Raw genomic sequence first — 15101 nt, 5'->3', positions numbered from 1 at the left:
TTAGACACATCATCTACTGAGATGTTTTACTTGGAAGGTGGTTGTAGCACTCCTTTCTATAGATCACATTTGTAATGTAGTTTGACTGTAGATCACTTTTTTTGAAGTAAATACATAAAATTGTGTGAACTTCTGGATCTGTTAGGTTTGGCAGAGTCCTCTGAAGTTGTAGACTGTGCGTGTACAATTGTAAAGAAAGGTGATCAGTCAGGGGACAGTTGCAGGATTGGCAGTAGACAATGGACCTCCTCTGGGGTATGGAATCTGTTCTTTCAATGACTCTGTGCCTTTGAGCCTCTTTGCCTTTACAACTCCAAGTGCTTGTCTGCAGAATGTAACAGATCTGACAAAGAGACTGTAGCCAAACACTCACTGATTTCAGGTGATGATATTAAATATATTTATTCTACTTATGCCTGGTTTCTCTTTATATTTTTTGACCACCATTGCAGTTACTACTGCAGATATAGTTTAAAATTTTCCCCTTCACCCTATGATTTAGGGTCATCTATTGGGTTACTTGAGTGACTCCATGTTTAAAGGTGGCTCTCATTCAAACTTGAAGAGTATTTGTATGCTGTTGATTAGGAATGTGTCACTTTTTCAATAAGATGTTATGTAATTTTCATTCTACAGCTAGCACAACTACTGAAATTAGTAACTTTTAATACTTGCTCTGCTAAACTGAGAGCTCTGAATGATTGTTTTTGCTGATCATTCTGGAAAATTAGGATAGAAATTAAAAACTCGCAAGACTTCATAAGAAAAGTAGAGTGAGTTCCACCTTCCCCTTCCTTTTTATTTTGTGCAATTGGACAATACATTATTACTGCATCAGGTGGTAATAATAAACATTTCTGCTACAGAATTGAAATGTAATGTTTAAAATCTATTTGCCAAATGTAAGATCTGTATAGTTCTAGCTGTTTTCTACATGTTTTCTATTATTCAGTTAAAAGCCTGTAAGCCAGACACCAAAAAAGATGTGTCCATTCACATCTATCTACTTATGGCTGGCAAAAAGTTTTCTTTGGCTTAATAAAGTCTAGTAATAAGTTCAAGATATGTTTATTTCTAATTTTCTGAAACAGCTTTTTCCATACTCCATAGGATATTTAAGTCATAACTTGTCTAGAATAGTCATCAAGGTGCTAGCTGGGTGAGATATAATTATATTTATACTATTATCTTTACATTTCTCATAAATTGCCTCTCCCCAGAATAAGTTCTGAAGGCATTTATGTTAATGAAAATTGATCCCCTTATTGGCAGGGTTAATTTGAAGTCATTATTTTGTTTATGAAAACCTGAGTCAATGCACAGGTTTTAGTAAATTAGATGCTAATCTTCCCATTTTAATAAGAAATGCCAGTACCAGACACATTGTGTAGCACTTCCTGTTGTACTGCTGAAGGCAGAATATTGGATGGGATAGACACTTAGTGTGGCAATTAATAGAGCATTTCTGACATGATCTGCAGTGTTCAAAGAACAACTGAAGTCTGGTTAGGCTATGAAAGTAGAGCCTGTGCATGTTTTTTCCTTAAGTGTTTTGGGGTTGGTTTGTTTTTGGGTTTTGAGGGGCTTTTTAGGGTTTTGTTTGGGGTTTTGTTTGTTTTAGTTTGGGGGCTTTGTTTGGTTTTTTTTTTGTTTGTTTCCTTGTTTTGGAATGAGGAATCCCTTTTAAGTCAGAACAGCTGTTGAAGCAGTGAATAATGTTTTATTTTTTAGCATCTAGAGGCAGGAGGGTAAGATCTGTTTATTCATAATATTTTTGTGATGCTAAATTCAAGAATCTCTTGAGTACATCTTAGCAAGGTGGACAAAGCTAAGAATGGTTATACTGAGGCTGAGTGTGCTATGAATTGAGTGTTGGCCTTTCAGATACTTGTCTCTAGACAGAGGTACACCTACAGCCTGCTAGCCAAGAACAATGGAAGTGGCAGACTGATTCAACAAAGCAAAAAATAAAAATGGTTTTGTAATCTCTACTATCTTATTTTGTTTTCTACTTCCTGATTAAAATGCCATTCTTGATGGTGTCTCCAAAATAAAATTGAAGTGTCTCCCTCTTCTATTGAGTCGACTATAAAAAAAAAAATTCACCAGAAGTTAAATAATGTAATTCTGTCTTTGCTGACCCATTTTCAGTTCTTGGACTCTTGACTTCTGTGCAAGCTCTGCTGCCTTGTGCCCAGATTGTAAATATGGCACCAGAATCCTCCTTGGCAAGTGGGAATCTGAATGAGGTAACTTGACATGGTCACTTCCTGGCAAAAGCATACCTTTGTTGACCTGCAGAAAACCATCCAGTCCACTAAGATCTGGCATACATTCATTTAGTGGTTTGCACTAGGAGGTGGTTAAAGGTATTAGACTGTTCATTAAATAATTCTGTATTATATCTCAGTCTTCTACAAATATTTTTTTCTTCTTAATGTCTTTGTGCATTGACGTCAGTAACCTGTAGAGAGGAAGTTTTCTAGATTGAGGCTTAAGGTGGCCTTGTGGCTCCCAAAAGTGATGGCATCATTTAATTAGAAAGCCCATGGCAAAATATTTTAACTTGTTTTATTGTCCTCAGGAATTAAAAAAACCAAAACAAACAAACAACATGGAGACCTTGTTGACAAATACTTCTAATCTTTTTGACATTCTTAAGGCAAACATTAATAAATCTGAAATTGTTCACTGATATAAACATGAAAAACTCAATAGTTGTGTAAGGGGTTGTATTCATCTCTGTGGAAGTATAGAAACTTTACAAAAAAGGCAATTGGTTTTTAAAGAAAATGTAGACTTTTCATATTAATGCAAGCAGTTTTTTCCAAAGAAGGAATTCACACTGTCTTCCAAGGGATAATTCATACCTACCTGAGCAGAGAGGTTTTTTTATAAAGCAACTTCTAAAGGTAAATTCAGTAGACCATTCCCTTCCTTTAAAATTATCTGTTTAAATGGAAAATTAATTTGCATTTCTGTCTCGTGGTGGGGAGTGTTCTGGTTTTGTCTGGAATAGAGTGAATTTTCGTCCTGGTAGCTGGTGCAGTGCAGTGTTTTGGATTCAGTGTGAGTGCACTGTTGATAACACTCTGGTGTTTCAGTGGTTGCTCACTGGTGCTTTCTCTAAGTCAAGGGCTTCTCGGTGCCTCGTGCCAGCGAGGAGGTGCAGGAGGGGCTGTGAGGGAGGTGGCCAGGACAGCTGAGCTGAGCTGGCCACAGGGACACTGCAAACCATGGCTGCTGTGCTCAGCATGAACTGGGGGAGTTGGCTGGGAGGGCTGATCACTGCCTGGGAACGGGCTGTCTCTCTTTTTCCCTTTCATTGTTATTATTGTTATAATATTTTACTTTATTTCAGTTATTAAACTGTTTTTATCTCAGCCTGTAGGATCTACCTTTTTCCAGCTCTCCTCCCTATCCTCCCATCCCAGCAGGGAGAGTGAGGTAGAGAGCAAGCAGCTGGGACACTTAGCTGGGGCTGGGATTAAACCACAACAGGGAGCAGCAATTATCCTGTGTTTGCCTTAAAGCTTTGAATAAGCTCTTAAATTTTTAAAATTTGTCTTTCTTCTCTAGAAAGAGCATCTGCAGGACTTTTTATTCCTTGATCATTTATGAAAAATTATCCAAAGATATGTTGATTACTTTTTTGAAGTTCACCTAGTGGTTAAATTTGAGTTACAGTTTTGGGCTAAGGTGGTATTATTTCTTTTCTTTTTTTCTTTTCTCTGTGTTTTGAACTTGCCCATTAGCTTCACTTATTCTTTTCATAGTACAATATTTACAAATTTCAAAATGTCTAAATTATTTCCAAAGTTGTGGTCCTACTCACAATTCTAGGAAAAAATAGGGTGGTCATCTAGTTCAGCTTCCTTCTCCAGGAAGGGCCAGCCTCAAAGTTAGAAGAGGTTTCTCAGTGCCTTGTTTTGAAAGTCCCCGTGGATGGCAGTTTCACAGCTGGGTCCCCAGGCAAGATGCACCTATACTCTGGTGGTCTCTCTTGATAACTTTTCCCTTGCATCAGCCTGTGAGCAGTGCCTTTTACCAGGCCCGTGTTTCCAAGGCCTGTTGGAGCTGGCAGAGTGCAGCCCGCTCTCACTGCACTGCGCGTGTTCAGCTCGCTGCACTCCGTGTCCCCAGTACCCCTGTGCCATAATTACCAGGGATTTCAAGGTCACACGGTACTTCATGGCAAAATGTGCCACAAGGTATTTCTTTTAAAATGGGTCATTGCCTCAGAGGTTAATCTTGAATGAGTCCTCTTTGTCAGCTGGGCAAAGGAAGGACTGGTAAAATGCACACAAGGAAGATTAGTGTTAAGATTCTTCTCTGCCTAGCAGAGCCTGTTTAACAGTCTCTAGTCCTGACAGACCAGACCCTAGTCAGCTTTTGACCCTGCTGATTGTTCTGGTAATCTGCTGAGAACTGGATGGAGCCTTGAAATTCCCTGCCACAGGACTCCAGAGGCAGCACATGCCAGTTCTGGAAGGATTTCTACTCTGAGTTTTCTCTGTCTGTTACCTATCTGCTCGGGGGGGTTTTCTTTTCTTTTTAAACTGTATCGTGAGAACACAACTTGAATCTTCTATCAGAGCTATTCTGGTATCAAACAGTTTAATATATGTTATGATGTGGGGGGAAGTGCCATGTTTCTGCCTGTGCAGAGGGAAGTCTGACAGAAATTTTTGTAAAGAAATCTGGTCTTGTTGCACTAGAGATTTCTTGTTTGTATTCTTTCACATTTTTTATACATTCAGAATATGCCTGTAGCCACAGCTTCTCCTCCTAGCCCTTCATTTCCTTATTCTATTTTTCTAATAAATTTATTTTTCTGGTTTTATTTTCATGAAGACCAATAAGTTTCTTTTCCAGATTTATTTTTTGTGTACACCAATGTAGTAAAAGAAATGGCATACATGTAGTTTTGTATTTTTCTATATTTTCAGAAGCAGAACTAAGCATTATAAATAATTCTATTTGCCTTTGCTAGTCATCATGTTGATTTTTTTTAACTGTATTGAGTTTTTAATTACTAAATCCCAACAGTGGATGTCATGCTTTCATCATAAATGTATTTATTGCATCTTGTCACTTTAGGATGTGTTTCAGTGATACAGAAGATGAGAATTAACAAGCATTGGGTTTGTTATTTACTGTCTTGAGATTTCTCTTTTGGCTCAAATTTTCAGGCTTGAAATCAGTCTTTGTCTTCAGTGAATCTGAACCACAGAGTGTGTGACTTCTGCTTGAGTGTAGCTAAGTACTCCTGCCTCAAGAGGGTTTGGTTGTTTTATTTTTTTTTTCCCCATATAGGAATGAGGCTTTTTTAAGTCTTCTAAGAAATTACAAATGGCTTTATCTGTTTCTCCCTGCTTCCCCCCATCCCCATTGAAATTCTCATGTGCTTCAAAACAGGGGTGTGTGGATTTGGTGTGGGTTTTTATTTGGTTGGTTGGTTTGGGTTTTTGTTGTGGACTTTTTGTCTTTTTCAAAAGAAAATCTACCTGTGCATTGTGAGATATTTACAAAAAATGTTTTCTAATCCTCTTTAACTTGAAGAAATAGCATAAAGATGCCTTAAGAGTTGGCATTTGGAATTGTAGAAGATAAAGTCCTGATGAGAATTGAGCTCCTGATACTGGAGATGGATCATTAGGGACTTCAGAAATAACAAGCTTAATATTTAAATAGGCAGTGTGTGGACAAACAGGGAAAAAGAAAGAAGGTCGGGTAGAATTAAGATAGATGAAAACAATACCTGGAGAATTAAGACAGATGAAAACAATACCAGGTATCTAGCAGCTCTGAGATTTCAATTAGAAGTGCTTTGTGTTGGACTGGATGACTCTGGATCCTATAGTCAGTAAGTGAAGTTGGGAAGTGGAAAAGAAGATGGCAATATCTCCTGACACTGGTAGATATTTTTGCTAGCAGTTTTATTATCATCTTGTAAAAAAGTAGGGCTATTGGGCATTAGATTTGTGTTTTAAAGGGCAGAGTAGTTGTGCTGATGGTATATTTGTATTCTAAAGCAGAGCTGTCAGTTTTTTTGCCAAATTTAGGCTCATGGCTTAGGCAAGTGACAAACTATATCTCTTTCCCTTGATGCTCTGAATTGGCAAAAGAAGCAGCAATATCTTACCCTTTCCTACCATCCTTCTAGCATTTAAAGCATGTGTTAATATTTCTTTCACTTTTTGCACTCTACAAAACATATCTTCCCTCACAGCTAGAAGGCAGCTGGCTCCTTCCAAAGCCCATAATGGAAGCACATGAACTGCAATAGAATATGTATGAGGAAGAAGATAATCTGTCATTATCTTGTGATGGCATGTTCTGTTTTTTCTCTCTCTTCTCCTGCTCCACCCTTACTGGGCTGTTTACTCCAGACTGATTCAAACCTTGTCTGTTGAGCCATTTATCCAGCTGAAGGCAAAGGGAGTAGAAACTTTAGAGTTTCATCACCGCTTTCCTACACACTTATTTTTTCTACTAGCAATTAAATAGGGTTTTTGCATTTGGACTCAGGAAAAGAGTCACATGCTCTTTATCCCATAAATGTTGTTGGCTTAACTGATTTTGCAACAATAGAGAATGAAATTCTTCCAGGAGGAAAATGAAGCATCTTGCAGTGTGTATGCCTGAAAATCTGAAAGTTATTTTCCCCTTGACTCATGATTTAATTTAATTTGATCTAATACCATATTTAATTAATTTATAGTTGTTACGTTTGTGGTAGGCAATTACAGTCTGTCTGTATTGTGTTATGTACAGTATTTGAAAAAATTGTTGGATTGTCTTGGAATGCTAATTTTGGAGTTAAAATCTCAGCATAGATTTGACAAAATCTTGTGTAGCTTTCTGTGGGTGCTAAGCCAGCTCACTGAAAAAGGAGGAAAACCACAATTTTAAGGGAAGTCACTAACACAACAAGGCCAATAAGAACTCACTATTTTGTCAGAAAGAAAGTGATAATACTTTTTATTCTTTCTCCATTCTTCCAATCTCAGTCAAAAGCCCATATATTTATGCTTAACTGCTGGATTGTCATCATTCTGTGATGCATGACCTTTGAAATAAACAGTATAGTAATCAAAATTCTTCTGCATATATGGAAACTAGAAGGCTGCTTTTTGTCTTGAATTTTTCTGTGCTGAAACATGTTTCAGTTCAATTTTGTTTTTGTAATAGAGTCCAGGGTTTGTGTTTAGATGGGTGTTGTTCTGCCTTTATATGTCTGACCTATATAATATTATGCCAAAGGAAATGAGAATGTTTGGGCATGTATTTGGAGAAGCCAAGAAATTTTAATGTAATGATGCTGTAAACCACAGGTTGGTCTTCTGTTGTGGCCTTTGCAATGTGAGACACTTTGGATTTTTTTCAAGTTTCTATTTATAGTTCGAATATTACCTTTGTATGAAATTTTTCCTAGTATTGTATAACACAATTGCTGGTACAGACTTTGGCCTCTCCTTGGTTAAGCTTTTCTTTAACATAATTTTGAGTTCACACATACAGTTTTAAAAAATCCCCTAACTGCCCTTTCTGATACTGACTTGTGCTCTCTTTGTGTTTTGTAGAAAATGTTCCAGAAGAACTCCGAGAACCATTTTACACAGACCAGTATGACCAGGAGCACATTAAACCACCTGTTGTTAACTTGCTGCTGTCTGCCGAGCTCTACTGTCGTGCTGGGAGCCTTATTCTCAAGAGTGATGCTGCAAAACCACTTCTAGGTCATGATGCTGTTATACAAGCCCTGGCACAAAAAGGCCTTTATGTCACTGACCAAGAAAAGTTGGTGACTGAACGAGATCTTCACAAAAAACCAATTCAGATGGTGAGTGTTCAAAGGTTGTATGTTACATCTCTTCTCTCCATCTGTGTACTCCCAATACCTACAGATGTCTTTTAAAATGCATCATTATGTTATAGTATTTTTCTCTGGAGTTCAATGGGATTCATTACCGGGAAATTTATAATTGTTTTGGTTTAGGGGGTTTTTTTTTCATGCCATCAGCTGTCAGTGCAGGTGTATTTCTTCTGTATTAATGCTAGAATACACCTATCTTCCTACTTAGTTAAAATGTTACATTTTTAAATATAGCAGTGACAATATGATCACTTTGATTTCAGTTTTACACCACTGACTGTAAGTGAATATTTCTGTGTTGGAAAAGTTTGGAAACATTATTCTTAGGCAGAAATCTTTGGTTAAAAGCTTGAAATAAAGATTTTAATGGCAGGCAATTCAGCCTAATAACATTGAATAGTCACCTGTTGCACATTAAGTCAATGTAAAACACACAACAAAAATATGTCTTTGCTTTATATAACTGCTAATTAAAACATTAGTTCAAGTGATGAATGATTCTATTAGTAAGCTCCTAAGTTATGAGTTTTCTGCTTTGTTTGGAGCCAAGTTATAAAAAATGACCTGTAAATAGGATGTCTTACATATGTTTGTTTAGCAAATGGCAGTATGATAGAATAAGATGCTAATTTCACTTAATTTAAAGTGAAATATTTAAAATGTTCACCTTTTTATATTTGTATTTAATATTTAATATAGAGAATAAATTAAGTAAACAAAGTATTTGTGGTCAGTGACCTGTAGCTGCCTCTAGAATGAAGGTGTGTGGAAATGAATATAGCTATGGTGATCTTAGAGGTGTTTTCCAATCTAAATAATTCTATGTTTGTAAGTGATGCAAAATTTGCAGGATACTTGCAATACTTGTAGGTGGTTAGGAGTGTTGCTAATGTTCACAGAAGTCAAAGCATTTAAGAAACAAACTTTCTGACTGTTTATGTTTTTGCAGAACTTAATTCTGTTCTTGCTTCTGAAGGACAATAAGGTTAATGACTTGCATTTATGAGCCTCTGGTTACTCCATTTGATTATTTTAATTTGATCCCTGTCTAGAATAGTTGTAAGAGTCATGTCTTCCCAGAGTTCTTAGTTGAAAAAAATGTCAGTATTGCCTAGTTTGGTTTGCTGATGTTTGATTTAGTGATTCATATTGCTAAAAATGCATTTCAGTAGTCATTTTCTATTTCCCCCATGCTTGTGGGGCTGTCTGTGTGTTTTCCCAGTGGTGTTTAGGTGTAGTCAGCAGGAAGTTATTGGCACATGAACATCGGAGGAGTTGATGCCCCCAGGTTCCTGCTGTGCCCAGGGCACTGGTGCCCATCCAGTACCAGTAACAGATGGGTGCACTGTTGCTGTTGTCAGTTCACAGGCAGCTGGGCTGTGACAAGGGTCACAACTGGCTTGGGCAGGAACACAGCCTTGTCCAAAACAGCTGCTACCAAAGAAATGGCTGTGAAGCTGTAGTCTCCATACTAACATCCCGAGCCGAAGAGTTTTACTTTGTCAAACCACCCTCTTGTTCCTATGCAAGCTCCTAGCAGCAGTATTATATTTTAATTGGAAAGACTCAACCCTTTTCCTTATTATACTATTAGTAAAGTTGGCAGAGAACTTCAAATCTGGCTGTTGCAGTATTGACAGTCTTTTCCCTTGATGCCTTCCAATACCCTTTCCTACTATTCCATATGTCACTTTCTACAAGTCTTACAAATTTAAATGTATATCCTGTTTTAGAGCATGGAATAATTTTTCTTTTTCAGTTATGTAGAACAGAAAGTTTTTTCATTTGTAATTAACACACATGTTCCTCTGGTACACCAGATTGTGTTAAACCCATGTAACATGTAATTTTGAGTAATTTAATAGAACATAGTATTGCTGTCATTTCCTGTGCTAGCCTGTCTTCCACAGGAATAGGGGAAAGATGTTGGTGTTTGTTAGTGAATAGTTCTTGTTACCTTCTGAGATGTACTGTACTTTCTCTAGCTGAAAAGGGGCGAGTTATAATATAAAATGGAACTGTGGAAAGAGATTTGAGTATGATTTAATTTTACATGTGTATTATAACGTGTGTAGCTGTGGCCAACAGACTTGGAATTCCTTGGGCTGGATGTTTGCACAGTGACGTCTGTGGGGATTAATTGTTGACTTAGTTCACATGTGACTATTTAATGAAGCAGGCATTTTGGTCTTCTCTCCCTCTTAGGTGGAACTTTTCTTGGAAGCACCTTACATATTTAAGTCTGAAAAGTCTAGCAAATGGATGTGCTCCTTTGAGGGGGGTCAGGATAGATGGCACTTGGCTTGGCAGTCACAACTGACTTGGCAGCATTGGTATCTCATTTGAGAGGCTGCAAATGCTGTGTTTGTGTGTTTCTCTGTGTGTGTACACACAGGTGTATGGATGTATACAAATCGATTGCCCTGGTGGAATGGGGTAGGAAAGAGGCACTCGTGAAATTAACCCATGGCACCAAAGGCTTCTGTTAAAGCCTCCCCTGTGTGGTCTGATTAATTCTTTTACTCTTTCTCATGTTTGGTTTGTTCACATCTACTGTTTCATTTCTGGTGAAACCAAAAGCTGGGTTATTCAGTGGTATCTCAATTTCTGTTCTCCATGTATTGCAAGATATTAAAACTTAATTCTATGGTTATTTTTGTTAGCTCTGTGTTTGATAGGATCATCCTGTTTTTCATTTTGGTATGGAAGCAAAAGAACCAAATAGCATGTTATTTCTCTTCTGCTTGAAATGTATATGGTCTTGGCTCTGCTCTGCTAGACTTCAAATAGTGCAGAAATAGTCTAGAGCTTGGAAATGAAAGTGTTGAACTAAGAACCAGAGTATTTTTCTCCTGGAAATTATACTTCTGTACAAAAGGAATTATCTGATGTTTCAAAAGTTTACGGAAGCTAAGTTGTAAAAAAATTTGCAAAGATACTTATGTCAGTTGGCAAGTTCCAATTGCATTAAAAAAAAAAATATGTCTTCAGCAGGCACCCCCATATGGAAATGTGAGAGTTTGACCTGCTATAGAAATCAGAAATAGCGTAAGATTTCAGCATGGCCCTGATAATGATGCAATAGTTTTATAATGCTTTTAGCTATAATATGTGTAGATCACTGTTCAAGTCAAGCTTAACTTTGTTTTTCTATGCTGATGTATTTTTTTTAATTTTGTATTTCCTTCATAACCCAAACTGACTTAAACCTTCAAATGTCAGATACACAAGAGGAAGGCAATTTGGATTTTTTCATATTTTTTTCTCATATAAGCATTGGATCTCTTTGTTTTAAATACATATATATCTGTTCTTACAGGATAAGTCAGAGGAGACTTATACAGATTTTTCCATTATAACAAGAATTTTATATTAACTGAATAATTTATTTTCTGTGTCAAATCATTTTACAAGAATTCTGATATTTAATCAGGCTGGTCACTTGGTATTCATATGGTCACTTTCAATTTTCTTCAAGTGCAGGGAAGAATAAACAGATACAGAGAGGAATTAAGGAATGTTTTCCTTCCCTCAAGTCCCTGCAATGCACTTCTGCCATGTGGGGAAAGGAATAAAAAGATCAGCATCTCAGTTCACTTTGCAGGGAAACTGAAGTTGCATAACTGCCCCAGCAGTGGACTTGTGTCCCTAATGTGACAGGGCCAAAACTATCTGAATTTCTAGCTTGAGGAGTAGTAATGTCAAATCTTGAATACTTGTTTAAACCCAGTGTTGTTAGGGGGTGTAAGATTCCGTAATATTACAGACTTTTACCAAATTTGCAGAAAAATCTATTTGCCTAAGCTCATTATTGTACATTGATAAAACATTCTCAGCTGACTACAAAAGATAGTTATCAACTTGCAAGGCATTTGAAGATACTTAGTTCTTACATAAAATTTAGTGACTAGAAAAGGTTAGTAAATACCCTGTGTATAAATATCCAAGAAAATATGACATACAAATATTTATATTTTCAGTGTGGGACAGTATAAAAGCCATGGTAAGCCGAATATAATCGAAAAGCATAACTTTTGTCAAGAGTTGAATTCTCAATTCAGAAAAATAATGTTGCAAGAAAGTCAACCAGCTGAGCTGGTTTAACTTTAAACTTACACCCATGTATAATTACTATCATTAATCAGGTAACACCTAAATCCTTCATAAAATCCTACAATTTTCAGCCAAGATGGAAAGGGAATGAGAGGCTGCTGCAAAACCCCAGCAGTATGTCCATAGTAGCTGGTAGGAATAAAAATTGCTACTTTCTTAATTCTGAGCCATTATTTGTGTGTATGGGGTTTAAATATAAAAAGTAGTGTGCTGTCATACAAGTTGTATATCAATTTAGCTGCAAATTGCCTTCTTCCTTGAAGATGTCTTGTGAGGAAGTCTGGCAGTACTTTCTCTGTAGCAGTTTGTGAATCTGGACTATAACTGAGGTATAATTAGATGTGCCTGTATTAGCTAGTTAGTAGTCATCAGGAGTGCATGTTTGAGGCAAACACCTGCATTTCTTCCAGTTACTGCTCTCATGGTTTGCAGTGTGGGGACGTCTCAGGGAGCACAAATGCAGTTTTTCTGAGCATGTAACCTGGAAGCTGGGCTCTAGGATCACACCTATGTTAGCCCACTTGCCAAGGGGTACTCATTTCCCAGGACTGGAGCACAGCTGACTGAAGTGAATCCCCTGAGGAGAGAGCAGAGGTGAGTCCAGGGACCTTTACTCCAGTTTTGCTTTTCTGCTGTGCAGAACTGATTGCAGAGTTAATCCAAGCCAGCGAAACTCCTGTGGAAGGCAGGAGGACTGGGGGATTGATAGTACTAGGTGTGTAGGTACCCACAGCCAGAACCTGGCTCTCTTTCTGGATGAGATAACAGACAGTAAGTGGTTAACTCATCCTGCAATCCAGACTTTTGGTCTCCCTGGCAGACTGCATTCATTGGAAATGACAGTGCCTTTCATCAGCGGTGTGTTTCTCCTTGAGGAAGGGCTGCAGCAGCTCACCCGGTTACTTGCAGCTACATGCTGCAGTCTCTGCACTTCCAGGCTGTACAGCTCCTCTGACTCTGGTCTGGAAAGCAGCACAATGTGTACTAAGCACTTCACAGAACAAAGAAGTAAGATGTGGTTTCTGCCCTGAAGAATTTTTTTTTTTTCTTGTTTTAGGCATGATGCAACAAGTTTCCATTCCATGCTATTGTAAATTAGTTGTTAGATGAAGACATATAAAAAGAATTTGCAGTTACTTGACTTGAGCCCATAGATACCATAATTTGTTAGTTAAAGCACCAGATTCCAACTACCTTGTGATATATCTTTGATAGTAGTATGTTTCATAGAAGATTAAAATAATAAGCAAATATAGTGGTGAAATAGAACCGAGTTCAGTGAGTCTGATGGGCTATGTAGAACCAGTCTGCTGAGGATTTGGGCTGGGAAAATGTAATCTTTAGAGGTTCCATATTTTTTGTGCCATTTCTAGTCTCATCTCTTCACATGCATTCTTCATAAGGTTCTCATTTGCTTGAAGATAGGGATCCAGTATTTTTGCTGGATTTAAGTGTCAAATACACCATCCCAATTCAGTCAGCACTGTGCTAACACCGGTTTGCCACAGTAATGTTGTGCCAGGCTCCCTCACACACAGGGTGCCAGTTCATGCTTGGGCCACGGGAACTGCTACAGCTCTCCACAGAGTTCATTCTGCTCTTACCATTTTAACTTAGAACTTAATGTCCTAGTAGCTTTTTTTCAAGAAATATTTGTTGACTCATAGCCTGGGTATTTTGTTTTGCTTGCTGCTTGTATTTAATTATGTTTTTCTTGTATGTAGAAAATTATTCTTTTTGTGTCTTGGGATGTTTTCTGCAGTATGTTTATCTAGAATTTAGTAAGTGCAAAACATGCATGTTATCAGTGTGAGTTATAGTATGGTTTGTTGTACTTCTGTATATCAATATCAGAAATTTGTGGAAGACTTAAACCACAAAGGCCTCTGCAACATTCTTTGGGTTTTCATGGAATGCTGTCTGCTCAACTTGTGCACCAAGTGTGGCAACTAGTGTGGAAGATAGCAAAGCTACTGACACCAAAGTTGTGTCTATAAAGAATACAAAGGAGGGATGCTTTCCTGGTCCTTTCCAGCAACTCTAATGCTAAAAAGTCTAAGGATTTCTATGATTTCTCTAGCTTTAATTTTAGTTGTTGTTTTGTGTGTGTGGGTGTTTTGGTTGTTTTTTGTTTTTTTTTTTTTTTTTTTTAATCCAGCATCCTTAATTTCAGTACAAAAATCTATGTAGTGTTTTGGTCTTAGGGTTCCAGCACTGTAGCTGTAATACAATTTCTAACTTGTATTTCTAAGAATTCTTGCCTAGAAGGCAACTAAGTTTGATTGTTCTTTTTAACAGTTCTTGTAGGGTTGATTTCAGTTGTGCAGAGCTATTGAATAAACAATTCTGCTTGTATTGCCTTGAAAGTGCCTTCTCAGAACCACCATAAAATCCCTGATGGATAGAGATGTTTACAGAGCTGCCCTTACACTGGCCTTTGCCAGTTGAATGTAGTAGGAAATATTTAGAAATAGCAGCACATCATGCTTAGTCTAATGTAAAATTGTGATAACTACATTTAATCTTTTACTAAAATGAGGAGAGAATATTGCAATATGTCTTCCAAACGAGATACATTATCTAAATCAAACTGCTGCTTTTGGAATAATGACAGGAAATTAAATGAACCTCAAGAGAAGGTAGTATCTCCCAAAGTCAAGTCTCATGCCTCTCATGAGAAAATAATGCAATGCATTATTATTGTCTGTTGTCTGTTTTGTTCACTTCCTTGCAGAATAGTTGTTCTTCTGCCTTGAACAAACTCAAGTTTTGAATCAAAGAGCTTCTGATTGTGTTCTTAGTTATTATTCCGTCTTGTGGCGCTTTTAACCTACGGGGGAGGGAGAGGTGGAGAAGAAGGGGGTGATGATGGTGATTTAATTAAAAAAATCCAAAACAACCACCTGAGAGCAGACCAAAATCCAGTCCTGAAGCACAAAAAGAAAACCAGTTAAAAGGACAAATAAATTGTGAAAGAAATATGTCATGAATTAAGCCCACAAAGAATGCCAGATACCATGTAAAAATGCTTTCTAAAAAGGTCAGGAAGTATTTTCATTAACCTTGAAAGAAGGACTATTTTGTTAAACACAGTTTAAGAACATTTTCT

At 37.3% G+C, this 15101-nt stretch overlaps 1 protein-coding gene across 2 annotated transcripts in view; it reads left to right on the top strand.

The window, feature by feature from the left end:
• The window catches only part of CAMSAP2 (calmodulin regulated spectrin associated protein family member 2), an 81606-nt gene that overhangs the window by 5251 nt on the left and 61254 nt on the right, over nt 1-15101 (top strand). For both annotated transcript variants that reach the window (XM_053950519.1, XM_053950518.1), the window contains exon 2: nt 7587-7846. In XM_053950519.1, the coding sequence (XP_053806494.1) occupies nt 7587-7846 (260 nt within the window). The remainder of the gene's footprint in view (nt 1-7586; nt 7847-15101) is intronic.

The sequence above is a fragment of the Vidua chalybeata genome, chromosome 9 (assembly GCF_026979565.1).
Source record: "Vidua chalybeata isolate OUT-0048 chromosome 9, bVidCha1 merged haplotype, whole genome shotgun sequence".
NCBI lineage: Eukaryota > Metazoa > Chordata > Aves > Passeriformes > Viduidae > Vidua > Vidua chalybeata.
Note: the sequence above shows the minus strand (reverse complement) of the source record. Positions and strands in the feature narration are given on the sequence as shown.